Genomic DNA, 27361 nt, shown 5'->3' on the forward strand with positions numbered 1-27361 from the left:
GACTGGATGACATTGAAAGCTGTATTTTAGACATAACAGACAGGATAACATTGAAAGCTGTATTTTAGACATAAAAGACTGGATGACATTGAAAGCTGTATTTTAGACCTCAAAGACTGGATGACATTGAAAGCTGTATTTTAGACATAAAAGACTGGATGACATTGAAAGCTGTATTTTAGACCTCAAAGACTGGATGACATTGAAAGCTGTATTTTAGACATAAAAGACTGGATGACATTGAAAGCTGTATTTTAGACATAAAAGACTGGATGACATTGAAAGCTGTATTTTATACATAAAAGATTGGATGACATTGAAAGCTGTATTTTAGACATAAAAGACTGGATGACATTGAAAGCTGTATTTTAGACATAAAAGAGTGGATGACATTGAAAGCTGTATTTTAGACATAAAAGACTGGATGACATTGAAATCTGTATTTTAGAAATGAAAGACTGGATGACATTGAAATCTGTATTTTAGACATAAAAGACTGGATGGCATTGAAAGGTGTATTTTAGACATAAAAGACAGGATGACATTGAAAGCTGTATTTTAGAAATGAAAGACTGGATGACATTGAAATCTGTATTTTAGACATAAAAGACTGGATGGCATTGAAAGCTGTATTTTAGAAATGAAAGACGGGATGACATTGAAAGCTGTATTTTAGACATAAAAACTGGATGATATTGAAATCTGTATTTTAGACATAAAAGACTGGATGACATTGAAAGCTGTATTTTAGAAATGAAAGACTGGATGACATTGAAAGCTGTTTTTTTTTTTTTTGTTTTTTTTTTTTTGTTTTTTTGTTTTTTGTTTAACCGAGATGGAAGAAGAATGGTGAAAGAGCACCTTATGATAACTTTGAATTACTCATGGGTTTTGTAAATAAATGCCATATCCTTACCTTTATAGATCATCTGGGCAGCGAGCACACGTGTAGGGTGTGGTGTGACCAACTGTGCTCAAATCTTACAAATAACCAACGTTCTCTATATGGCCTGTTACTACAAACCAACGTAAGTTCTCATTGTATAATTAAAAAAAGAAAAAAAACAATAGGGGATTAAAGTAGTAATGGTGATAGTGATAGTGATAATAATAATGATTATTATAACAATAGCGATGATGATGATGATGATGATGATGATGATGATGATGATGATGATGATGATGATGATGATGATCAATAATAAGTGCTCGAAATGCCTAAATCATTACATGAATTCCTCCAACCACACAATTTCCTCTATCCATCACCCAATCAAGATTATCAATTCCTTCAACAAAAGACTACATCACCAATGCATCTATGATAGGGACTAAAAACTAAGTGTGTTAAAATAAAAAGTGAGCTTTCATATAGGGCAATATCCACTAAACGTACTCAAGCATAAAAGCAAATAAAAGAGGAATGAATAAAGTTGCCTACTCAACAACTCACCAATCTTTCAATCCATCATTGGGACCTAAAGCTCAGTTGGTAGACTACTCGCTTCACGCGCAAAGGAACCGAGATATGTCCCGAATGCAATCGAGATTTTATTTCTGACACCCCTCCCCCTCTGATAGGATAGCTGGGTCTGTTTGATCTGGTGGAATGTACTTTGCGATAGACTAGAGTCCTATCTAAATAGTAACAAGCAATAATTATTGATTCTTTCACGCTATAGATATCGGGATAAACTCCATCCAGCTCTATGATGTTAATGTCTAAGAAGTACTACCACTTGTCATCTTCTCCATTCATCTATTCATCTATCAACCCACCAATTCATACACTAACCATGTCCCACCCCACTCCTTCCTCACCATCCCTACCCCCTTCCCCTTTTCCATCCACAGTGGCAACAATGCTAGAAGAATATGTACCTTTGATCGCAGTCCTTACATCCCAAAATAAACCTGTGCTGTTGCGGCAAACAAAACATTAGTGATGATAATATAATATATCGGATAACAATATATGATGCGAATGATAATACGATTCAATAGTCTGATGTCACGCCGCCCGGAAACGGCGGCCATCTTGGTTCTAAACAAAGAAAATCATTACTTTTTATTCGTCATGCTGGCTAGAACTTTTCATATGCTTTGTGATCAGAATGTGTAAAAGTCAAAACATGATCAAATTTATGGGGTTTTTTTTTTTCCTCTGGATACACTTTTATGCTCGCCGGGGAAATATTTCATACGTCGTCCGCCATTGTTCCGATAGTTTAGAGCCAGTGTTATTAAGTTACCATGCGTCATTAGGAAGGAAGTGACGTTACGACTGTTGAAGAGTATTGGGATGATAAAAAATAATGACGATGTTGACAGCAAGGAGGATTAGGTACTTAGTTCATAATGGTAACATCGATATAACGTATATGAATATATAAGAGATGCATATATTTTTAATAACTATTTTGCAGTGTATTACGAGACATGAACTGTCTTGGTGAATATTTTGGTATAGCCGAGTTCGGATAAGGTGAATTGATCCATTTCATAAGAAAAAATACATTATAACCGGAAATTTAGTTATATCGAATTCACTATAATCGGATTCGACTGTACTTACAAAATTCTATTGGGTAGACCAGTCGGAAGTAGGCTTACTTGGTGATTAAAATGTGCCAGATATTTTTTAAAAAATTTATTCTCATAATTCAAGACCTAAAATGTGACCCTTTGTCTCGAAACGGTATTATGTCGGGATGAAATGGACGCCGAAAAGTGACGTTAGAACTAAAATGATAGTAAAAACCAAATTTTTGAGTTTTTACATTGTAAGGCATTGTCCTGATTCTCTAACATAACAAATCGAAACAAACCCCAAGTTTCATGTTTTTGTCAATAAATTCAATTTTTTGGCACCCAAGACAGCCCGACATAATACCGCTAGAGACGGTGAGTCACAAATTAAGTGGTTCAAAAAGTCAATATGTCAACACCGACGTGTTTTGATTTGCCAGGAAGTAAGTTTTAAAAATTAATGAACCTTCATGCTTACATTTTAAAAATTATCCACTGACAACCGTGGCGGGTTTTTGTAATCAAAAATATTAAGCCTAAATATAACAATACGACAACCTTGATAGGCAATAAATACTCGGCTGGTATCTTCCGTTTCGAGCTATTGTTTCGATCAGCCCGCCCTCGTATATACGCATATTCAGAATATTGTCAACAAATCAAATCGAATTATTGGAGTAATATTTAGAAGCATTGAAAACATATATGCTAAAATGTTTATAAATTGATATAAATCTCTTATAAGACCAATTCTTGATAACGGTGACTTCATATGGAATCCTCTATTTAAACAGTAATCGATTCTTTTAAAGAACGTACAAAGACGGGCATCTCGATTACTCCTATGTTTAGATGAAAGGGGTTATGGGATAGGTTAAGATATTTAGGATTAACATCCTTGAAAAATATGGTTACTGTTTTATTTTGTTTGCTGAATAATGACTTGCTTGTGTTTATATATTACCATGGTGGCCACGTGGTCAAATTAATCCATTTTTGGGTCAGGGTGACATCGCCATTGAGTGTGAAGTCATGACCTTCGAGGGACCGACTATCCACAAATTTAGGGAGGTTTGCTCTTCGGAAGTCATCCATTTATTTATTTTTGGTAGTTTCCTTTGGTTAATTATTGATTTTGCTTGTGTTGGTTGGAAATTCTATGTTAATATATTTTTCATGCTGGCATTGGCCTAAAAATAAACATGTGAATTGAATAAAGACGAGAAAGAGGCAATCTAATACATTTGTATACATTGGTTTATAACACCGTCAATATAAAGTACCCCACACACACTTTATCGATTATTTGAAAATAACTTTTCACTCGTGGATATAACCAGTGGCGTGGCATGCTTACAATATAAGGTGGTGCCAGAATCAGAAGAAATGACTTAAAACATGCTATATTTGTAAATACAAAAGAAAGAGAAAAAAAATTAAAGAAAAGACTTACTCAAAAAAGTAAGAGGCGGTATATACAATCTCTCAGGGGGTTTTTTTTGGGGGGGGTTTTTTAATGCTCTAATCCATTTTTAACTCACTCAACGCTAAAACAGACCATATCCGTAGTTTCCCCAGGTCACTTTTACCCCATGCTTATTTATTACATTTTTCTGAGACAGATTATAGGCGTAGTATCAAAGCTATTGCTGTTAGTTTTTACATGTCAGTGGTAGTTGAATAAAATTATCTATGTATTTTTAATACCTTTTCTTTCCAATTTTGAAAATTAGCAAAAATCTCTAGGATTGAGTTAGTTAAAAGATGGATAGCGGTGCTTGGCACCAAATCAACCGATATAGCCACGCCCCTGGATATAACTATATAATGTTTGTCAATAGATGTTCATCGCGTCCACCTCAAAATTCCTTCATATTCTGAACAGAAACAGTCTGGGAGAAGCTAAGTTTTGAAACAAAAAGTTCAGTTTCTATCAATTCGTTTAAAATTGCAGTTGATAAAAGTATTAGCAAAACGATTGAATGATTTGAAATTATACTTAGTGTCAGTTTTACATACTTTCCTCTTGAATTGACAATGTATACATCATTGGTTTTGTTGGGTTAATAAAATAATTTTGTGATATTGTATTTTATATTATGTTGACAATATACAAAATAATATGTGTGTATGAACATAAGTATAATATATTATAAAACATTTAGGATATTCAAAGGTCATAAGACCTAGTAAATCCCTTAAAACCTCCATAATATATATATATATATATATATATATATATATATATATATATATATATATATATATATATATATATATACACATATATATATTTATATATAGAAAAATGCATTAGAACTAAATTACAAAATAAATGAAATGGGGGGGGGGGGGGTTGGTTGTTTGGAAAAAAATTAAATAGGAATAATGACCAAAATATAAAACAAAAAACTACTTTTTTTCATTTCAACTATTTTCTCGCCCATGTTGTGGAAAATAAAGATAATCTATGTTAATGGCATCCAATGTTATTTAGATTTAGATTTCGTTTAGTTCGCGGTGTTGCACTGCGGCTGACGTCTGGGTTATTTCAGTCTTCTCTTGGAAAAGACCTTAATGACAATTTCCCCTATGAGATGAATAAATGGAATTTTATTTTATTTTTATTTATTTATTTATTTCGATATGTCAAATTTGCATGTGTTTATTTTCGCCAATATATTTTGGGTGGAGGTTTTATATTATTCTCTATTTCAATTTCTTTTTATGATTTTATTTTTCCGGTTTTTGGTAATAATCAGGTTTTTATGCTTATCATCAACAATATTATTATTATTATTATTATTATTATTATTATTATTATTATTATTATTATTATTATTATTATTATTATTATTATTATTATTATTATTATTATTATTACGATTATTATTATTATTATTATTATTATTATTATTATTATTATTATTATTATTATTATTATTATTATTATTATTATTATTATTATTATTATTATTATTATTATTATTATTATTATTATTATTATATTACGATTATTATTATTATTATTATTATTATTATTATTATTATTATTATTATTATTATTATTATTATTATTATTATTATTATTATTATTATTATTATTATTATTATTATCATTATTATTATCATTAAATTTCGTTTCCTTTACATTATCAATGATAAATGTTGTCTCGTTGTCAAATGTTATAATAATATAATAATTTTTTTTTATGATAAAGATGGAGAGTTGTGTTGAAATTATTGTCAGGGTTGACACCGTTCTTGTGTGTCTGTGTGTGTCTGATGTACTGGGTTGTAGATCTCAACGATCCCATGGACAGCCAAGATTACGTGCGACTATGTGGTCTTGGGGTATGACACTCGCTTTCGGATGGGAAGGTCCTGGGTTCGAGCCTCTCTCGGCGCATAGTTGAGCCCTTTACTCACATTCTCTCAACGTATTTAGGTGTAAAATGAGTACCAGGCGGTTAACCGGGTTTTCTCCATCCGAAAAAATTGTAATGTCGCCTAACAGCAGGCGTCATGTCACGTCTTACGTGTTAAGTATTCCTGTTGGCCAGGACGATAAAGCGAATCTTACACCAAGTTCTGCAAGGTGAAGGTAGTCACTAACTCACGGTCAAGGCGGTTTTGCAAGGTGAAGGTAGTCTTTATCTCACGGTCAAGGTCAACGAACCCATGATCTGAGACTTCCGGTCGTGAAATGGATAGAAGCTTTATTCAATCTTCCTCATTGTCATTTGTAATGCAGTTTCCATTTCATATCACATTTAATTTTTTATGAAAATAGATGAGTTTATTTAAGTTTGACTTTGAGTTCTGTCTTTTTATTCAAAATATCGAAATATAATTGAAAGTGTCCAACGTTGAGCCACCAAACTTGTTCCCGAAATTTCAAACCTCAGCTACGAAGATAGACTCAGAGCATTAGACCTCCCTAGCCTCATGTACAGAAGACTCAGAGGAGATCTAATTGAAACTTATAAATTGACCAACAGTCTCCATAAAGTAAACGTAGAAGATTACCCCACATTTAACAAGGACAAAAGAACAAGAGGCCAATGTTATAAACTTGCCAAACAAAATTGCTGTTTAAACATCCGAAAAAAATTCTTTAGTCATCGAATTGTTGAGACATGGAATAGCCTGCCTGAAAAAATAGTTACAGCGCTAAGCATAAACAGCTTTTAAAGCCAAATTGACAGTTTCCTGCAGGATCTAAAATACAGCACCGATTTCCCATTGAATATTGAAGCAAGCCTTTCGACCTCCACAAGTTGTTGGTAGAGACCGATCCAAAGACAATCAACGGGCCACCGGCCTTCTACGATGAACTCATACTCATACCCATACTCATACTCATATCTTTAGCCTAGGCTGTATGGTAATTGAACGCCGAATCAATAGCTAGACAGGTGCATTGAGATTTAAAAAACAAACTTTAATGCCAAAGACCTCGGATTGAAAATTCTTCGTATGTTCAAGTCTTTGAACGTTAGAATTTAATCCATTTCTATTTCAAAAGCTCCGCAGCATAGCAATCATTTTCATCTTTAGCAAAAGGCGTGATTTTAGAGGGAATAAGAAAAGGGGCACTTTCGGAAAGCAGTGGCCCCTGTCGAGGGACCATATTTTATCAATGTTATGTTACCATTTTTTAATGTTATGGTAAAAGAAATAATTTTCATAGAGTGTTGCCTAAAAATTAAAGAAAGAAAAGATAAAAGAGACGAAAGCTGGATCAATCTCCAATTTAGTTTGTATGATCCCGAAAGTGTCGATGTATCTAGATCATAATGAAGATTACACGGCAACAGCCCGTTCAGTCAGCTGAACGCAGAAATTAGTATCTGTTCAAATTCCCCAGACGTTTTCATCATCATCATCATCATCATCATCATCATCATTCTCATCATCATCATCATCATCATCATCATCATCATTGCCTTTTTCACCCTGGATCAGGGTATAGGCCACAGACAAACAGTTTCCACCCTTCTCTATCCCGAGCTAACTTTTGTTTATCTCGTTTAATGTCTTATCACTTCTCTGTATATCAGCTTCTTTAACTCTCCTCCATGTTCCCCGTGACCTTCAACTTGATCTTCAGCCCTGAGGGTTCCAGTCCAATACTTTCTTTGTTATATTGGAGTCATTCTTTCTAAGGGTGTGTCCAAACAACCTCCTTCGTCTTCTTCCTATTTCCTCTCCCTCTGATTTATGCTGTGTTCTTTTCTATACTTCTTCGTTCTTAATTCTATCCATCCATTTTATTCTGAGTAGCTTACGCATGCACCTGTTTACGAAAATCTGTACCCTCCTTATACATGCCTGTGATGCATTCCAAGTTCCACATCCATACAGTAGGAGCGACTTCACGTTGAGTTGAAAAGTCTTAGCTTTAGTCGAAGGGAGATATCTTTAGTTCTCCAAACTCTTTTCAAAGATGTGAATGCAGCCTGTGCCTTTCCTATTCGTGCTTTCACCTCTGCTTCCGTGCCTCCATCCTTGTCGATTTTACTCCCGAGATAGCAGAAAGTGCCTATATCTTCATGTTCCTGATCTTATACTTTTATCTGCTCCCTTTGACGCTTACCTATCCTTAAGACCTTTGACTTTGCAGGGTGAATTCTTAAACCAATTGATTCCGAGAGGCTGTTTATAATTGTGGTTTTGCTTGCATCCGGTCCTGGATGTGGGACAGAAGAGCCAGATTATCTGTAAAATCCAGATCATCCAGCTAAGTCCAGGGGGTCCACTGTATCCCATTTCTTCGCCCTTTGGAGGTTTCCTTCATTAGCCAATCAATGGCAAGGGATGAGAGAAGCAATCTCAGAAGTTATACTTCATGAAAATAAATTATGTACTCAGCAATAATGTCAAAATCACAAGAAAAGCAGCGTATGTTGCTTCTTCTTTGCAGTTATGACAGAGCATATACATTGTCTGAATGTTCTTAGTGCTCCCCTTCCTCTTGGGACTAAATTTCTACTTCATCCCAGTCACAACCTATAGCCATATTTTCATTCATACCTAAGTTGAATGATAACATTGTGTATGAAGTGTCTTACCCAAGGATACCCCCTTATGATTTAAATTTGCACGCCAAAGTATTGTCCAATATTCTCACTCGTTACTGGTTCTGAGACATTACCACTTCTGGGGCTGTTTTCATGAACGCGGACTAGCGCTTAGTCTATGACTATCTCTAGCTTTAGTCAATGACGTGAAAAAATCGGATTTTATGTGAGCTGACTAAGCAAGTCCGAGACTAAAATCACGGCACCTTTGGACTAAGTGTGGCCACGTTTTAGTCATTTGCTGAGGACAGTCAATATCACATGTGTTGCTAATTTCCTCTTTGGAAATCTTTTGCGTTGTAAGTATGAAGGCGGATATCTTACCTGCCGTCGTATACTAAAGAACGTGATGTTACTAGCACAAAATAGCAGAATTTGTCACCATCCTTACACGCCCACTTCTAGGCGAAAAATAATTTAAAAAAAAATAATGGGAAAGGAAACTGTAGTGGAATCCTGATTAAGTCAACACCGCCAGAACAGGAAGGTTAAAGTTGAGTGCTTTTATCCATTATCGACGGAATGCAGTAGCTAGAGAATAGACAATATGGGAACGACAAGAGGTGTTGACTGTATACACATTCTACTGTAGTTCAATTAATAATAATAATAATAATAATAATAATAATAATAATAATAATAATAATAATAATAATAATAATAATAAAATAATAATAATAATAATAATAATAATAATAATAATAATAATAATAATAATAATAATAATAATAATAATAATAATAATAATAATAATAATAATAATAATAATAATAATAATAATAATAATAACAATAATAATAATAATAATAATAATAATAATAATAATAATAATAATAATAATAATAATAATAATAATAATAATAATAACAATAATAATAATAATAATAATAATAATAATAATAATAATAATAATAATAATAGATCTTTATTGTCCATAAATATGACAATTTGTCATTTAGTTACACTTATTATAACGTTATATGATAACTATAACATTGAACAGATATTTCACTCCTACATATTCTTTCTCTCTCTCTCTCTCTCTCTCTCTCTCTCTCTCTCTCTCTCTCTCTCTCTCTCTTTCTTTCTTTCTTTCTTCTTCTTCTTCTTCTTCTTCTTCTTCTTCTTCTTCTTCTTCTTCTTCTTCTTCTTCTTCTTCTTCTTCTTCTTCTTCTTCTCTTTCTTTCAAAGTAAATCCAGAGTCAATATTTGAATGCTTCTAGTCTGTGACTGCCTAAAATTACAACTCAAATGTCAGCAAGATTATGACAGGACAGATATTATATACATATTCCATGTGTAAAAATTCATGATATTTGTACACAAAGCAACACGAAAAAGAGCAATTAATGATCAAGAAAACAGAAAAGTCAGCAAAAGGAGGTCCATTGAAAACCCAATGTCTGAGAAGCAAATGTTCCCTCCTCTGATGGGATATAAACCAACAAAAATCATCAGCAAAACATTGGAATTTTTTAGTTCACTTTATTACATCTGATAACAATTGTGAAAATGAAATCAATTCGCAAAATTTTTAAAATAACACACACACACATACACACACACACACACACACACACAGAGAGAGAGAGAGAGAGAGAGAGAGAGAGAGAGAGAGAGAGAGAGAGAGAGAGAGAGAGAGAGAGAGAGAGAGAGAGAGAGAGAGAGAGAGAGAGAGAGAATGGTCACATGAGAGGCTCATGTCTTGTTAGCATATTCTTTCTAAGATTGCAATACATTTGTGATTTATTTCTAGGTGATTATTGTTGGGTTAACATATTACACTCAGATTCTACCTAGTGGTGAAATTCAGTCGTGGTTATGTGGTCTAGTGGTATGACACTCGCTTTCGGATCGGAAGGTCCTGGGTTCGAGCCTCGCGCTCAGCGCATAGTTGAGTCCTTGGAAAAGACTTTTTACTCACATTCTCTCACCGTACTCAGGTGTAAAATGAGTACCTGGCCGTTAACAGTGTTGTCTCTGTCTGAAAAATTGTAATATCGCCTTACAGGCGTCATCTCCCGTCCTACATGTTAAATGTTGCTGTTGACCAGAGACCCCTTGTAAAGCGCTTTGAGCACATTGAGTGGATATTGCGCTATATAAAAACTCAAATTTATTTTTTTTAATTTTTAGTTCTGCTGAAGAATCAAGGGAATGAATAAGTCACTATAGAAATGGTTGTTTGATTAGAACTGTGGTCTGAAGAGCCCTATTCTCAAGATTTTAATGATTGCCTTTAATTACTTGACATTTTTGTTTTCCATTTGGCTCTGAAAACTATGATTTCATACCACAAGACCACATAGCCGCACAACAGAAACAGATCTAAAGAGAAGACTGCCACTCCATTGTCTGTTCTATTATTATTCTTAAAGTGTCAATATGATCAGTATAAAAATGGAGCTTTTATATAGGGCAATATCCACCGAGCGTGCTCAAAGCGCTTTACAAGGGGTCTCTGGCCAACAGCAACACTTAACAAGTAGGACGGGACATGACGCCTGTTAGGCGATATTACAATTGTTTTTTTCAGACTGAGACAACGCTGTAACGGCCAAATACTCATTTTACACTTGAGTACGGTGAGAGAATGTGAGTAAAGAGTCTTTTCCAAGGACTCAACTACACGCTGAGCGAGGCCGAAACCGCAGAGCATCTAGTTATTGAAAAGTGCGTTGTGGCGAAGCTTCCGGGTGGGTAAGCGACGGTGCACGTGTGCGGTACGGAATAGGCTTCCTAAGTCGTGACGTAATCCTGCGCAGCAACGCATGGCAACAAACCGGCTGGCTCTTAGTGCTGGGTCGAGTTTGAAACGATCAAATCGAGCGGGTTTTCGATCGAGTCCTCTAAAATCGGGTCGGTTTCGGGCGGGTTTCGAGTCAGTGACGTCATCGAGCAGTGATTCGTTTGAAAAAAAAAAAACACGAGCAACTCGTTTGCCACAGGAAACTTCACATACCCCTCCTCTCTTATGTCTGTGGCTGGCTTGACTGCAGCTGGTTATGATGGGGGCTGCCAGATGGCCAAGTTCAAAATTGGTTACTAAGAAACGCTTTTCTATTATTATTCATTTAAAAAAAATATTTTATTTAAAAAAAATGAAAAGATAAGTTTATCCAACTGTAGTCGATTGTTTTGTTAATCAAAACAAATGAGTTTTTCAAGGGAGTCAGAATGCTTGTGGTGTTTGGCTATTTGGGGTCTATTTGACTACTTGGGCAAGAAGAAATCTGGCTGTCTGGCAGCCTTGATTATGATCGTTCGTCGCATCACACACATATACACACACACACACACACACACACACACACACACACACACGCCATCAAACAGTTGTTGATGGTGAAGGGTTGAGACCCCCCCCCCCCCTCCCACCACCATCATCCCGCTGTCACCTTAACATTTCATATTTATGTCGCGCCAAAAGTTGTCGGCCGCCCCCACCTCCCATAATTTGTCACTGGTCGTCATCGCCTCTTGTGTGTGCGGGAAAGGTCGTGCCTTTCATTTCATTATTTGAAAAATAAATGAACAAGAATGGTGTGTTTTTATTAGGTAGGTAGATAATAATAATATTTAGCAGGTTCCACACCCAGACACACACGGATTGCCCGGACACGATGATAACGATGCCGACGACAATGGATGACGATGATGATGATGATGATGATTATCGTGTTTCTGTTTAAAAAATGAAATACTTTAGCAGGTTCCACCCCCACCCCCCACACGGATAGACCGGACCCGAAGATGATGATTGTGGTTTTGCTGGCTGTTACGGCTGTGATGAGGATGATGATAATGATGATGATGATGATGACGATGGCGCAGATGGTGATTATTTGTTCGGTCGCTCAGTGGTACGGTGTCTCTTGTCACAAAATCAAGCCTTATCAATGGCCGGATGAGTGACAGTGATTGTTGAAAATTGTGATCCAGACGTTAAGTCCGTGTGTCAGGCACTTGACTCAGGTGTGAATGTATTCTTATCTTATAAGCAATGACGGGTATTGTAAAGAGCTTTAATACAAAAAGACTCCAAACAGCGATCGGTACCTACTGTACGAAATGGATGTATGGTCGATATGGCGTGCCGGAGGAATAAATTAAATAAAATATTGTGAAGTTCATTGAGCATGGTAAATCCTTGGAAATGCGCTTTGAACTAATACACCTGCTAGACAACTCCGATTCCAATATAAACGACTGATTAATATTCCCATATATAAACTATAGTTAGCTGAAAATCTTTCTTTGTCGGGACTCCAAAAGTATGGAACGAATTAGACAAAGAAATCAAAGGGTCTTTTAGGAGCACTGATTGATTTTAAATTGATTATTACATTGAAATGTGTTGATATTTATTTTATCCATTATTATTAGGGTGGTGGTGATGATGATGATCCCGCTGATATGATGGTGATGATAAATAAATTAAACATAATTCCCTTTATTCATCCCATAGGGGAGATTCGTCTTTTGGGTCTATTCTAAGGGAAGACTGGAATAACCCAAGCGATAGCCGCAGTGCAGCGCCGCAAATTTAGTTAGGGCAAGGTGACTTGCTCAAGACCACTCAGCGGCGGGTGATCGAACTCGGTACCTTTCGGGTGCCAACCAAAGACCGTACCGCTGCCCCTGATGATGATGATGATGATGATGATGATGATGATGATGATGATGATGATGATGATGATGATGATGATGATGATGATGATGATGATGGGAACTAACAAAGAATACACAGGCATCTAAAATTGAAACATTCCATATTCAAAGCTAATGTTTTACTTTAAAAAATTGAGCTTTACAATATCCACTAAATGTGATCAAAGCGCTTTGTAAAGGGGTCCCCGGTCAACAGCAACATTTGATATGTAGGACGGGACATGCCGCCTGTTAGGCGATATTACAATTTTTCAGACAAAGACAACGCTGTTAACGGCCAGGTACTCATTTTACACCTGAGTACGGTGAGAGAATGTGAGTAAAAAGCCTTGTCCAAAGACTCAACTATGCACCGAGCGCGAGGCTCGAACCCAGGACTTTCCGATCCCAAAGCGGGTGTCATACCACTAGACCATTATAATGCACGAGACCCATGGTCGACTAGAGTACTACCTATAGTTACGTCATGACTAGACCACATAGCCGCACTACTGTAGGAGTGTTCATTGATAGAGGGATGCGTGTGTGTCATAGAAATAGCCTTAGTGTGTGTGTGTGTGTGTGTGTGTGTGTGTATGTGTGTGTGTGTGTGTGATAGTCAAACTTTAGTAGGTTTAATGAAGTCTTGTCACACACGCGTGATACACCTATACGAATTTCCCTGCCACTGCCACCCAGACACACTAACATCTGACAAGGAGTGAGGGCTGTGGAAGAACCACAGACTACCGTGTGCAAACATTGGCGATTGGTATCGGATGGCAAACTGTGATCGTTTGAATTTGAAATGATTCGAAACACTCGTTACCCCTCCGCTCGCTCGAATCCTGATCGTCTCAAGCTCGTCTCACGTGTCAAGATCGTCTCAAGCTCACAACCCGCCTGATCGTTTTACGATCGAGTAATCGTTTTACTAACTCGCTCTTCCGGCATTGAGATCGAGCACTGACTCGTGGCTTGGCGCTCGGTCGTCGATCGAGTAAAAGCGATCAAATAACCCAACACTACCTACTAAACAGTCGAGAAAAATGGCTGACACGAACTCTATTTCCATCACCGCCCTTATGAAATACTTCTCCAATGAGCATAAAAGTGTCTCGCGAGGTGAAAATCATCATCAGTCAGGTCCTGTTTTGACTTTCACTTACTCAGATGGCTTGATGTTCGGCAAAGTTCAAGCCAGCATGAAGAATAAAGAGTATTCTGTGAAGGTAAGTCATTTCGTCTTCTCATTCTCACTCTCAAAATCTCACATCTCCGTAAAACTACTGTTGGACAATAATCAGTTTACTTTGAGTTTAGGCAGATTTAGTATATCCAATGGAAAGATTTAACTGTTTACGTTCGATTTTAGTTAGGGAGAGAGAGAGAGGGAGTCATTGAATTATTGTGTTTTTATCTTATGGAACACGGACTTTGAGTCTTTGATTTGAGGTCTTAGTCTTGCTTCGCTAATTTTCGTTGCTATTGACTATAGTCTACTACATACTATTTAGTATCGTGTTGTAACCTTTATTATAATACTCATATGAGCATCACAATCACCAATCACGCTAGACATTTTATCATACTTCATGTGGGGCAGCGTGGATCAGCGGTACGGTTTTTGCTTCGTACCCGAAAGGTACCGAGTTCGTTCACCCGCCGCTACGCTGTGTGGCCTTGAGCAAGTCACCTCGCCCTAGCTCAATTTGCGGCGCTGCACCGTGGTTATTCCAGTCTTCCCTGGGAATAGACCCTAGAGATAAATTTCCTCTATGGGATGAATAAAGGATTTATTTAGACCAGTGTTAGTCACGGTAAACTAAACTTCCTATTGGGTTAAGGTGTAATGTAAATGTTGCTGCTTGAAACTCGAAGAAATCAATAACATTGTGAAATTGAATGTGAACTTCAATTTAATATACGAAAACAGATAAAATGGACGTTTCGGGTTTCCCCCTTATCAACAAAGCAAGATGAATGAAAGAATCACTTAATTTGTTTTTTTAATTGAGTTTTTATACAGCGTAATATCCACTAAATGTGCTCAAAGTGCTTTACAAGGGGTCCCTGGCCAACAGCAACATTTAACATGTAAGACGGGACATGATGCCTGTTGGGCGATATTACAATTTTTTCGGACAGAGACAACGCCAGGTACTCATTTGACACCTGAGTACGGTGAGAGATTGTGAGTAAAGAGCCTTCTCCAAGGACTCAACTATGTGCCGAGCGAGGCCCAAACCCAGGACCTTCTGATCTGAAAGCGAGTGTCATACCACAAGACCACAACAGACGTTTAATTAGTTTGTTTGTTTTTTGCCTATTGAGCATGGTCGCAGCTCTAAATTTGAATCTTTTATTCTTTTACTTCCACAGATCTATCTTGATGATGCCTGGGTTGATTCAGTCCAAAACTAATTTGTGTGGTTTTATTTAACAATGTTAATGACATTGAACATACATTGATACAACAATGCCATAATTTGTCATGTTTATCATGTAAAATCATGTATGGACCTACAAAACCATTATTTTGAATGGTGATTTGATGATGATGAACAAAATATGTGTGTTGTACAAAATAAATGGCAAAGCTAACAAAATGCAATCTCCTTAATAAGAGGAGACTGGGGATTGACAAGTGCTGCAACAAATTGAAAAATAATATCAGATGTTTCTCTTAACATGGTTGGAATATATGAGAGGATGTTAACATTTTTCAGTCTTTCATTAGCCCTCTCAACATGAATTCTACATGAAGCAATTTCTTTTGTTAATAAAATCTCATTTTCAGTAAATTTATTATGTAAAAAGGGAGGATATTTACAGTTACTCCTTGAGGTAAAATATCTTGAATCAGGATGGGGTTTTACCTTTATTACCTTTATCTGCTAAAATTAATTCTCCAGGGCTTAAAATTAAAAGTTTTAGTAATCCACAATTTTGTACAATGACCTTATCCGAGACAGACCCTGGATCATGTTTAGAAATAAAATTTATCACACACATTTGGACTTAGACCAACAAGAGCTTTAACAGAATTCATGGACCTATAAGAAGAATAAGTTAACCGTTGTTTATCCATTTCTTTAGGAATAGCAATTTGGTCATCTGTACAATCAATGATCATTCTGCAATTTGGAAATCTTAAAAATGATGATGGAGCTGATAGTTTATTTTTTATGTCTAGAAGGGCATGTAACCTTCATAACATTTTCAAAGAGAAGCGTATGGCTTATGTAAAACATGAATAAAAGTTTGTATAATATTTGTTATAGTACTTTCACTAACGCTAAACAATTGTGAAATATGAAGGTTAGCGTAGTTCTGTCTAAGTTTCATAAGTGTAATAATGAAAATTTGGTCTTTTAATGCAACTGTCTCTTCCTGAACTTCCCATCTACTATAATAAATAATGTTACCTCTAAAGCACTCAACATATTGAACAATAATATTAAATATTTTAAAAGAATGTACACCTGTCTCCATTCGAAGAACTTTTTCTGTAAGGCTTGAAACAGTGTAAGTACGTTGAATCTAACTTAGTTGGGTTTTTTAAAGCTAGCTATTTCCTTATTTTTGTCTGTAATTTTTTGTTCTTGAATTAAATTTGTTGTTCTATTTAAAATATCCTCACTTGTTCTACAATCTGTTTTTTTTTAAAAAGATGGAATCCTGTGATGATGGTGACGAGAGTTGAGATGATGATGAGGGAGAAGATAATGAGGATGATGATGAGGAGGAAAATAATGATGATGAGGAATCTGGTTTTTTTAAAGGTGGGACTTTGTGATGATGATGAAGAGAGTTGAGCTGATGATGATGATGATGATGATGATGATGATTATGATGATGATGATGATGATGATGATGATGATGGTGATGATGATGATGATGATGGTGGTGGTGGTGGTGGTGGTGGTGGTGGTGGACTTCTTGATGTTGGTGCCAATTGAGATGGGGTGGGAATTCCTTGTGTCACTTTTCTTTTCTTTCTTTCTGGCTCTGATGGAAACAATTTATTTTTATTTCTGTCAAACAATTCAGGGAGGTTGGCTTTGTCACCATCTCTGAAGTGACAAGAACACACTCTTGATGATGATGTTGGATCTTTTGTCCTTTCACCTGAAATGAAAAGATTAAAAAAAAAACAATAATTCTGTTGGGCATATTGGGTATATTATTTAATTTGATAAGTACTTTGTTTTAGACTATCTTGTTTGACACCAGCTCAATGCATGATAAATCAAAGGTGTGCAAGAGACTAGGTTACTGGTGGGTCTCTCGCCTGTCTTTTATGAAATCGCACATTCAGCAAAATGTCGCACTTCCTCATTACTTCTTTTGATGATTTTGACTAGGTATATATAAAAATATGAATTCTTAAATTTACACAGTTAAAGTTGATCTTGGGGTTGAGTGTGGCAAGACTGGCGTTTTCTCTTTATTTCAGTCAGTACTGTACTGGACAGTGCGGTGATGGAAACTTTGGAGTGTCAACAATCGGGCACAGGTAAAGGAGAGAGGTCCCTGCCGCCATCTTGCTTTGTTCACACAGAGTTGCCACCTCGGCTGTCGGGGAGGGGAGGCATGGCAGAGAATCAGAGAAACTTTCCAAAAAAAAGAGGAAAGTATGTGTGTTTGTGTGTGTGTGTGAGAGAGAGAGAGAGAGATCTGCGTGGGGGGGGGGGGGGGGGGGGGGGGGGGGGGGGGGGGGGGGGAGGTTGCGTTATTTTATTTATTTATTTTCATTTTGCCATAAAGGTATCGAGTTTAAAGTAAGATTTTAACAAATATTTTCTTCTCTTTCTTCTTGTTCTCCTTTTAAAAAAATTATCACTTATCAGTAGAACTTAACTCTCATTCAGTTTATCAGCCTTAACATCAGAACGATTGAGATATCATTTTTGCTTCAACTTCAATAAAAACCTAGTTTGGAATGTATTTTTATTTATAATTTCGTGCAATTGTACACTTTAATCATAAAATATAGGTCTACGTAAGCTAGAACTTGACCTAGATCTGGACTACGAACTCTATCAAATGTTCGACGAGGCGTGCGTGCTTACCTGACTAAAGTGGTCCACTTTTTCTTCAATTTTTTGTCTGCCTGTCCATTTGGAAATCTGTAAAACTTGCAGGAGTGACTCTCTGACTGATGTAGACAATCTGGTACAAAATACTGGACCATATTTAAGATAAAAATTGTTTTTTGAGCGATTTTCCAATTATTCCTTGCCTGGACCAAGCACGGATTTTTTTTGTTTAGAGCCATCCGATTCGTTGCTAGGCGGACGTGACGTCAGACTGTGGAATCCTATTGTGCTGATTGGGTCGATCGTAGGTATCCTATTTGAGCTGGTTCTTCAGCCTGTTCAGCTATTTCATTTAATGTAAATGTTGAGAAAGATAAAATGAGTAAATGTGACTCATATATAACGGAACAATACAAAACAAACAACGTTTCGGCCCCTGGCCATCGTCAGGAGACAAAAACAAAAACAAAACACAAATATGTAAGGTTACAAAATATCACATTTTGTCAAATGTGGAAACAATGTAAATGTATGGAGAGGGTGTTGGATGTGGATGCAAGAAGTTACGCAAGAGAAGGAAGGCGGGGGGATAAATGGGGAAAAGGGAGGAGGGAGAGAGAGAGAGAGAGAGAGAGAGAGAGAGAGAGAGAGAGAGAGAGAGAGAGAGAGAGAGAGAGAGAGAGAGAGAGTATGGGAGAGGATATGTATGTGTTTGTGTGTGTGTGTGCGAGTGTTTGTGTATGTGCGAGTGTTTATGTTTGTTTATGAGTATGTGTATAGTAAAAGTAACTGCAAAGAAGTATTTAAGATGGGGATGTAAATGTTGTAAATGTAAATGTTGCTGCTCGAAGCTCGAAGAAATAAATAATAATATGACAATGAATGTAAGCTTCAATTTAATATACGAAAACAGATAAAATGGACGTTTCGGATTTTCTCTTTATTAACAAAATAGGATGGTGTGGTTCATTCATCCTGTTTTATTGATAAAGGGGAAACCCGAAACGTCCATTTTATCTGTTTTCGTATATTAAATTGAAGCTTACATTCAATTTCACATTGTTAAATATTTCATTTATTATGTATGACCCTTTATCAGCCCTCAGCAGTTTTTAAAAATATTTTTTTACTTCCTTTTTTAAATGTTATAATTTTCCATGTCAGCTTCTTGCTTTTGACACCTTGTTCTTGCTTGGATTTCTAGCATCCTATCCAAAGGATAGCAAGCAATTTCTATTGTTCGTTTTACGCTGTAGAAACCGGGATAAACTCCCGTTCCATGGGCCCAATGGCTCTGAAGGACTACTTTATCTTAAAGAGATAACGAAGATGATGTCACTCAGCTCTTTGTTATTATTTTTAGACAACCTGTTAGTGATTTGTGAATTGTTCTCACTATATTATATATTTTACACACACATATTATTATATATATATATATATATATATATATATATATATATATATATATATATATATATAAATATATATATATATATTTATATATATGTATATATATATATATATATATATATTATATATATATATATATATATATATATATATATATATATATATCACCACTAAACCAACAACACAACGGAAGTAAGGACACACAAATGTCAACATCGATCCCAAAGGGAATACAACCATTATGCGGACATTATGCCAACTGACGACGTGGATGAAAGCCACAGAAACATATGTTTCGGCCACATATAAGTGAGTGATCGCATATATATATATATATATATATATATATATATATATATATATATATATATATATATATATATATATATATATATCAGATTATAAAGGGACGGCGTGGCTAAGCGGTACGGTCTTTGCTTCGTACCCGAAAGTACGGAGGTCGATCACCCGCCGCTGCGCTGTGTAGCCTTGAGCAAGCCACTTCACCCTAGCTCAATTTGCGGCGCTGCACTGCGGCTGACGCCTGGGTTATTCCAGTCTTCCCTTGGAATAGACCCTAAAGACAAATTCCCCCCATGGGGTGAATAAGGCGAATTTATTTAATTTTTATTTTAAACGTTTAAATAAAGTTACACACAGTTATGTGTGCTGGCACGTTTAATTTGGCTGGCGGATGCTGTGAGAATTTTACCTAAACGTATAGCTTCAATATTTACCAGATTTCATTCCTAATTCCTTGTATTTGACGTCAGCAACTCGAAATAGAAAGTTCGATTTTCATTTTGTTTTTGACCGATATTCGAGAATTATTTATATTGACGCGAGTCTAATAGCACTACTGGGGCCCTTCAGAACCAATATGCCCACATGGAGCCGGAGTTTAATCCCGGTTTCTACAGCATGAAACGGACAATAGCAATTTGTGCTACCCTTTGGATAGGACGCTGGTCTATCGAAAAGTACTTTCCGCCAGATCTAACTGTCCCAGCTACCCAATCACTGCTGGATGGACAAGGGTGTGAGGGGGGGGGGGGTGAGGGTAAGAAAAAATCAATCTCGACAGCTTCGGGTATCGATCTCCCGGTCCCTTTGATTGTGGAGCGAGAGCTCTACCAACTTAGTTATTTATCGAGGCCCCCCCCCCCCCCTTTAGCAGATAAGGACAACAATAATTATTCTCGCCCTTATAGCAACCAAAATAATTAACCTTTACCATCTGCAATTTTCAACCGCATTTTTAAAAATAAATAAAATACGAGTAAATTGACCATAGCTGTTACACAACACGATGAAAGCCAAAATTGGGTGAACGTTGTGTCTAAATTTAGTAGTGAGTCATTTCTATAAATAGACGTAAACAAACCTTGCACAAACCTGCCTACTATAAAAGTATTATAATTAAGCCGACACACGTTATTTACAAACATTTAGTGAGCATCGCATCGGATCATTTAACTTCTTGATAACTTGAATCGTCATATAAAACCTGGGGAAATATATTGTTGTGAAGACAAGATTATCAAAGATTCCAAACTATTAGTAGAAATAGCTCCATATATTAAATCCAAAAACGGAAGTTAACCCCACAAGCCCCCGGATCGGTCTTTTCACTTGAACATCATCAAAACGCAAACATGCCTGTAAGTCTTATGTCATAAAATATTGCAATTATTCATTGAAATTGACTTTTGGGTGTATGATTTCATCCCCATACAATTACCATACCAAGCATTTCTATTTTTTACCCAATTTTAATCGTGTTGTTGCTCTAGAAGCAATTGAATTTTACTTACGAACATGTTATCGATAATGGGTAGTTTTGGCATTTCGCCACATTTGTGGGACATGTTGCACCACCATGGTAAAATCATTCTAATGTTTGATCGCTATTATTCGTAATTATTTACACTTTGCGTGGTGTTTGTTTTTCTATTTTCAGTTAGCAAAGGATCTACTTCATCCCTCATTCGAGGAAGAAAAGAAAAAATGCAAATGTAAACGTTTGATTCCTGCCCCCAACAGCTATTTTATGGATGTCAAATGCCCTGGTGAGTTTCTAATTTTTTTTCGTTTTTTGTCTCCTTCATATTCACAAGATAAAGTTATATTGCAGTAGAAAATCAGTGTACTAAAGGGACGGTTCTCTTGCACTCACTCAAAACTCGAGTGCGTCACTTGGAAGGAGTATGTGGAACAGCAAGCAAACCAGAAAGTGCACACAATCACAAAAGTAAAAGTAGAGTAAGCTAAATCACTATCAATTTTCTAATGAAAAGTGTAATGGAGAAAGTCCGACTACTTCAAAACAAGACCTTTGTACTTCTCAAAATACGAAAACTTCAGCCCAGAGAAAAAATAATAGAAAATATGGAAACAAAAAACATTCCCAGTGAATAGTCATAAAGTTCAGTCAGAGTCAATTGATATTAATTCATATTCATGGAGTAGTATCTAACTGCCTTCTAACAAGACATGGAACAATGTGTGCCTATAGACCAGATAGTCCTTCATTGGCTAGTGACAAGCTGGTGGTTATGAGAAGGCCGTGGGAGCATGGGATGAGTTCAAGGGTTGGGACGACAGATTTTTTCAGCTGTAGGTCAATGAAACATATATAAACACCATTTGGATTTCAAAACTGGTCTAAAATTGTTACTAAGATTTGATTAAGGATTTTAATGGAATGAATTTCAGGGATGCGGTATACAACTTTGCCTTTAATTTGATTTTTTTTTCAAGACAAGTTGCACAATTAAAAAGAAAAAAAATAAATCAAATCCAAATCGCAAAAAGGCGGCGACGTTTTTTTCGGTAATCCAATCGGCCGGGGGGGGGGGTGAGAATAGAGGCAGGCTTTATGAAAAGTTAAGATGAATTTTTTTTTTTTTAATCGTGTGCCCTCCATGGGATTTTGATTTACCTATTTCTAATTTTTTAATTATCCGAAACTAAATTTCATCCTATTTTATCCACGATCAACAGCTATGCTAAATTGGTATTGATTTAAACGCAAACGATAGGGTAATTTTCCTGAAGAAAATAAAACATAAATCCTTAAAGTCCATCCATTAAATTATGGTACTTTGTCTGAGACCCATCACTCTAAAAAAAAAAAAATTTTGTCTGGTCACAGCAACTAGGCTCACTGCTGTAGTGCCAAATGGACGTTTACCAAGGACAAGTCTTACATTACTCATATTTAAAAGTAATCTTTGGTAAATAAAACACTCAAATCTGCTTGGTCTCTTTGACACAGAGGTAGGCACTTAATAAGAGTTTTCGAACTCAGAACACCTTAATTTGTCCCAGTTGGATGGACATTACCTGAAATAACTTTTAATTTGGTGGTGTTTTTCTGCCACAGCCGTTGGGCAGCATAAATTTTAATTTTAGATTGTGGTTTCAAATGCTGCTTAGCCATTGGTGATGTAGATTTTTATACATTGGTAGTAAAAAAGAATTATTTTTCTTTTAACATTCAAAGGGGAAGAAATTTGGTTCTGAAATGCTGATCGTAATGATATACAAAAAATGATGATATAGCGAGGAAAAGGCTAGCTGTAATTTAATGGCATCTAGATGGCTACGTCAGTCGTTCTTAAGGCTGGCAAGTGATACTTGGTTATACTCACGAACATGAAAAATTTGATTTTAAAATATAATATATCTGTCTATATCGACACCCTATTTCAATTCCTTTGATACGATCAGGGCTAATAACAGGTTTCGGTCACAAGGGTCTTTGGCTCAGTACGACTAGCCTCTAATGTAGTCGTACTTGAGGTGGCTCTAGGGCTGGCTGTCCTTAAGGGCGGCTAGTCATTTCCTGATAATAAATTATTTTTTTAAAATGATCGGGGATAAGAAACAGACATTGTACAGATTTAGTAATGTCATAAATTTTCTTTCCCATAAAATATTTCTACGTACACGGTAACTTTAGGCAGTTTAGTGAGGAGCATCAGTGGGAGTCAAATTGTGACTCAACTCGCCCATAAGAAATTTATGACTGGAAATTATGTTCGCTTTTACTAAAAGTTTTAGAGGGGTTCAATTGAAGATGCATAACTTTGTTATAAAGAGGAATATCGCAGATATTTTGGTATCATAATCATTATTTTCGTTACTGGACACCTAGGCTCAGGATCTACGTACACGGTAACATTTATACAAGGTAACCTTGAATCTCGACTTTAATGAACTTTAATGGGTTAAATTGTATTGTTTGATTTTTAAAATTAACACACACATACAGAGCGAGGTCTATCCATAGCTTGTATTGTAGCGGCAAACCAGTTACCGGAGCTACCGCGTACGTAGATCCTGAGGCTAGGTGCCCGGTTACCGTGTATGTAGACACCGCCTTTTAAAATTGTCCTCACATGGCATCAAACCCGAAGCCTTCAAGGTTAAATTCTAACGGTGTAACATCTGCATCACTAAGCCACCTGTCTACCAATGGTATTGTCTTTATTGCAACATCTGTGAGTTGCATTTCATCAATGCTTGTTTTATAATTTACGGTAACAAAGACACAGGTGTAATTTAAGTTTTGGACAATTTTTTTAAAAAATTTATTTATTTTCAAAAATTTTTTTATCAACATCAGGGTGGTTTGCTCTTGAAATCTGCATCTGTTCCCTATTAAGACCAGGTGTTTTGATTGTGAATCTAGAATATTTAACTGTACCTTTTTCTTTCTTTTTACTGGCGCTGATATGCCCTTAATGGGTTGCAAGCACCGTAAAACCCTCAAAACAAACAAGCAAAGCAATTATTTGGTTCAGTGCATTGAATTGAATGTAATACTACTCAGAGACACTGTTGCATAATGTAGTTCAAACTCAAATGTTCTCACATTTCATCACCCCTGCAGGCTGCTACAAAATTAGCACCGTGTTCTCCCATGCCCAGACTGTGGTGTTGTGCGTCGGATGTTCTACCGTTCTTTGTCAACCCACAGGAGGCAAGGCCAGATTAACAGAAGGTACGTTCAAATTAAGTGGATTGTCAATTGCCTTTTATTCCAAGATATATTGAATATGACTGGAGAAAAGGCATAGGACTTTGCCAATACACTCCAGCACAGTTTCTTCGAACTTCTCAGGACATGCAAAAACGTTCGAGGAATGCATACATTGCCATGACGTTTGATGGGGAGTAAAGGGGGGGGGGTGTGGTTTTTGCTTCATACCTGAAAGATACCTAGTTTGGATATCCACTATGTTATGTGGCTGCCAGCAAGCTATCTTTCTCTATTTCAAATGCGATGCTGTGCTGTGGCTGACACCTGGGTTATTCCAGTCATCCTAAGACAAATTTCTGCATGAGGATGAATAAATGAGAGTTTGGTATAGTACATAATTTTAAAAGATAATTAATTTTTCATGTTGGTTGGGTGAAATTAGTTAAACAGTGTTCGAGGAGGGGATGTAATGATAGGGAATAGTAAGTAAAAATCATTTTGGGGCATTTGAATGAGTTAGAGGATTTCGTGCTGGAGTGTATAAGTTTACTATGTCAGAGAAACATCTACTGGAGTGGTTCATGTCCTATAATATTTATAATAAAGGTCCCCCATCTCAAGGCCGTTTCAAAATTTTAGAACAAATTTTTTTAAAAGAGCCCCTCCTATTTTTTACTTTAAAAAAGTGGGGGCGTGCAATTTTTGCGGAGAAATAGTGGCTATTACTATTACGGACAGGTACTCGTCTGTTTTGATAAATATACTACTGTATTCTTGACATTAATATAGATAGAGAAAATCTTTTTGAGTATTCTATCAAAATTGGCCTGGTAATGAAAAATGTGTAGGTGTGCGCAAATGAATCTGGCAACATGGTGGCACGGTTACGATTCTGAAGGTCAAATTATGATGTATCATTGTGGGTACCTTCATTGTGCCCTAGCAGATTTTATAAAAAATCATTTGATTCAAAGAGAGGTAGAATTTCTCATAAGTATTAAAACAGGTTTGCAATTTGCTCGTATATCAATCTTTAAAAATCAATAAGTTTATATTTTTTTGATTTACCAGTATTTTTGGGCTTGTTGGCAATATTTTAATCTGGGCTTTACTGGATAATTTTGACCCCCAACCCTTTTAATTTTTTTGTAACAGAATAAATTTGAGATGGGACTCATTATTTATTATAAGTATTATTGAACTTGGAGCAGTCCACAAGAAGTGTCTCTTGTATAGTATATTTATATTTTTGATTTACAAATTGATATGAATTTGAACAATTGTTACCAGTGTTGTGTCATAACTTTATTGTCAACATATAATTTTCGGTCTTGATGGAGACTGTATCAATTTCGTCCGACTAAATATATCTCCAGAATTTTTAATCATCCTTGGTCTCTAATCTCAAAAGTGTTTATTAAAGTAAATCTCAACACGATTATTGCCCATATGAATTGTTATATTATAATGATTTACAGATAAATAATTCAATTTATCGAGGATTTCTTGTTTGTGTTATTAAATCACAGATTCTTGAATGCGGTCTGCTTGTTATTGCTAAATTCCTGTTTTATCTGTTAAGTAGATTGTAAAATATATTTATTTGTTTAGTCATTTGGTTTATGATTTTGTACTCAATTTTTTTCCTTTCTGTGTTTTTTTTTTTTTTTTTTTGTTTTTTTTTTTTTTCTTGGATGGGGAATTCGTGATAACTTGTTTAAATGGGCTTTCTGGTTATTGTAGTTCTTTCAACCGTTACTGAAGGCTCCCACTTTATTGTATTGTGGGGTCAGAGCAAATCTCTGAATGCTGTTTAATTTATTCAATACATTTTTCAACTACCCGCAATTTCAAAGCTATAATAGGTTTTATTGGGGTTTTTTTTAGTGTGGTTTTATTAACCCAAATTTTAATACGTTCATTGAAATTTTGGTTTTTATATGGTAAAAGTGATCATTGATTTTACATCTCATTTTTAAGGAGAGGAAAAAAAATTCCACAAAATGCCTGTGAGAGCGTAGTCCATTGTTAACTTGTAAATGGTGGTCTTCGAATACAGAGATTATTTTACGTACAAAAGGTTGTATGTAGCTTTTTTTGTTTGGTTTAGTGTGTAGTGTGACTGAAATTTTACCATTTATTACTGATGAATTTTGTATCGGTTACTGATTTTGAAATTTTCAAGTAGTTGTGTGTTGGCGGTAACAGCAGCAGCTGTAGCTTGACAAAAAGATTTAAGAATGAATGTCTGTGGTGCTTGGATCCAACTCCCTTTTCTCTTTTTATTTATTAATCTATTTTTTACATTTTTTCCACAGGATGTTCCTTCAGGAAGAAGCAACATTGAGACTGTGCAAGAGGGTGACATAGTTAAGTTGTTTTTGCATTGTGTGAATGGACTACTGAGATATGATGATAATGGTAAAATAAACTGTCGCTACTCTGCGGAGTATAATTTATATCACGTGTTGGCTGGTTTGTTTTATTGTTATAAATTGGGTGTGAAGATTTTCAACTTCCTTTGGAAGGCTGGGATGATCATCACTTGCTTGTCATATCTGCTTTCCTCTTCTATTGGGTTTTCTTTCCTTAATAGGCTCCAACAGTGGTGACGTCACTTCCCTCGTAATGATGCATAGTGACTGGTTCTAAACTAT

The 27361-nt window shown here is 35.9% G+C and overlaps 2 protein-coding genes and 1 long non-coding RNA gene across 4 annotated transcripts in view; all 3 read left to right on the forward strand.

Moving 5' to 3' along the window:
• The window catches only part of LOC144960333 (peptidase inhibitor 16-like), a 19070-nt gene extending 15095 nt beyond the window's left edge, over positions 1 to 3975 (forward strand). Inside the window, exons 5-6 of the mRNA XM_078893407.1 lie at positions 925 to 1028; positions 1855 to 3975. Of these exons, the coding sequence (XP_078749533.1) occupies positions 925 to 1028; positions 1855 to 1912 (162 nt within the window). The 3' untranslated portion in view covers positions 1913 to 3975. The remainder of the gene's footprint in view (positions 1 to 924; positions 1029 to 1854) is intronic.
• A 10330-nt stretch (positions 3976 to 14305) lies between these two features.
• On the forward strand, positions 14306 to 17918 carry LOC144960558 (uncharacterized). Of its 2 annotated transcripts, none has more exons than XR_013642873.1 (2): positions 14306 to 14494; positions 17722 to 17918. It is a non-coding gene; the product is annotated as an uncharacterized LOC144960558 (long non-coding RNA). The 2 variants fall into 2 exon arrangements; XR_013642872.1 differs by lacking the exon at positions 17722 to 17918 and adding an exon at positions 15645 to 15788.
• Positions 17919 to 21237: 3319 nt separating this feature from the next.
• LOC144960328 (small ribosomal subunit protein eS27-like) lies at positions 21238 to 27163 on the forward strand. The gene is made up of 4 exons (XM_078893399.1): positions 21238 to 21378; positions 21678 to 21786; positions 24615 to 24725; positions 27023 to 27163. The coding sequence occupies exons 1-4, from the start codon at positions 21373 to 21375 to the stop codon at positions 27049 to 27051; spliced, it is 255 nt and encodes an 84-aa protein (XP_078749525.1). The 5' UTR covers positions 21238 to 21372; the 3' UTR covers positions 27052 to 27163.
• Positions 27164 to 27361: the final 198 nt, after the last annotated feature.

The sequence above is a fragment of the Berghia stephanieae genome, chromosome 15 (assembly GCF_034508935.2).
Source record: "Berghia stephanieae isolate SIO BIC M18660-M18661 chromosome 15, UCSD_Bste_1.3, whole genome shotgun sequence".
Taxonomy (NCBI): Eukaryota; Metazoa; Mollusca; class Gastropoda; order Nudibranchia; family Aeolidiidae; genus Berghia; species Berghia stephanieae.

Coding starts and splice junctions, on each gene's coding strand:
- LOC144960328 (XM_078893399.1), top strand. Junction 21,787..24,614: donor TATGGATGTCAAATGCCCTG/GTGAGTTTCTAA, acceptor TCACCCCTGCAG/GCTGCTACAAAATTAGCACC. Junction 24,726..27,022: donor CAAGGCCAGATTAACAGAAG/GTACGTTCAAAT, acceptor TTTTTTCCACAG/GATGTTCCTTCAGGAAGAAG.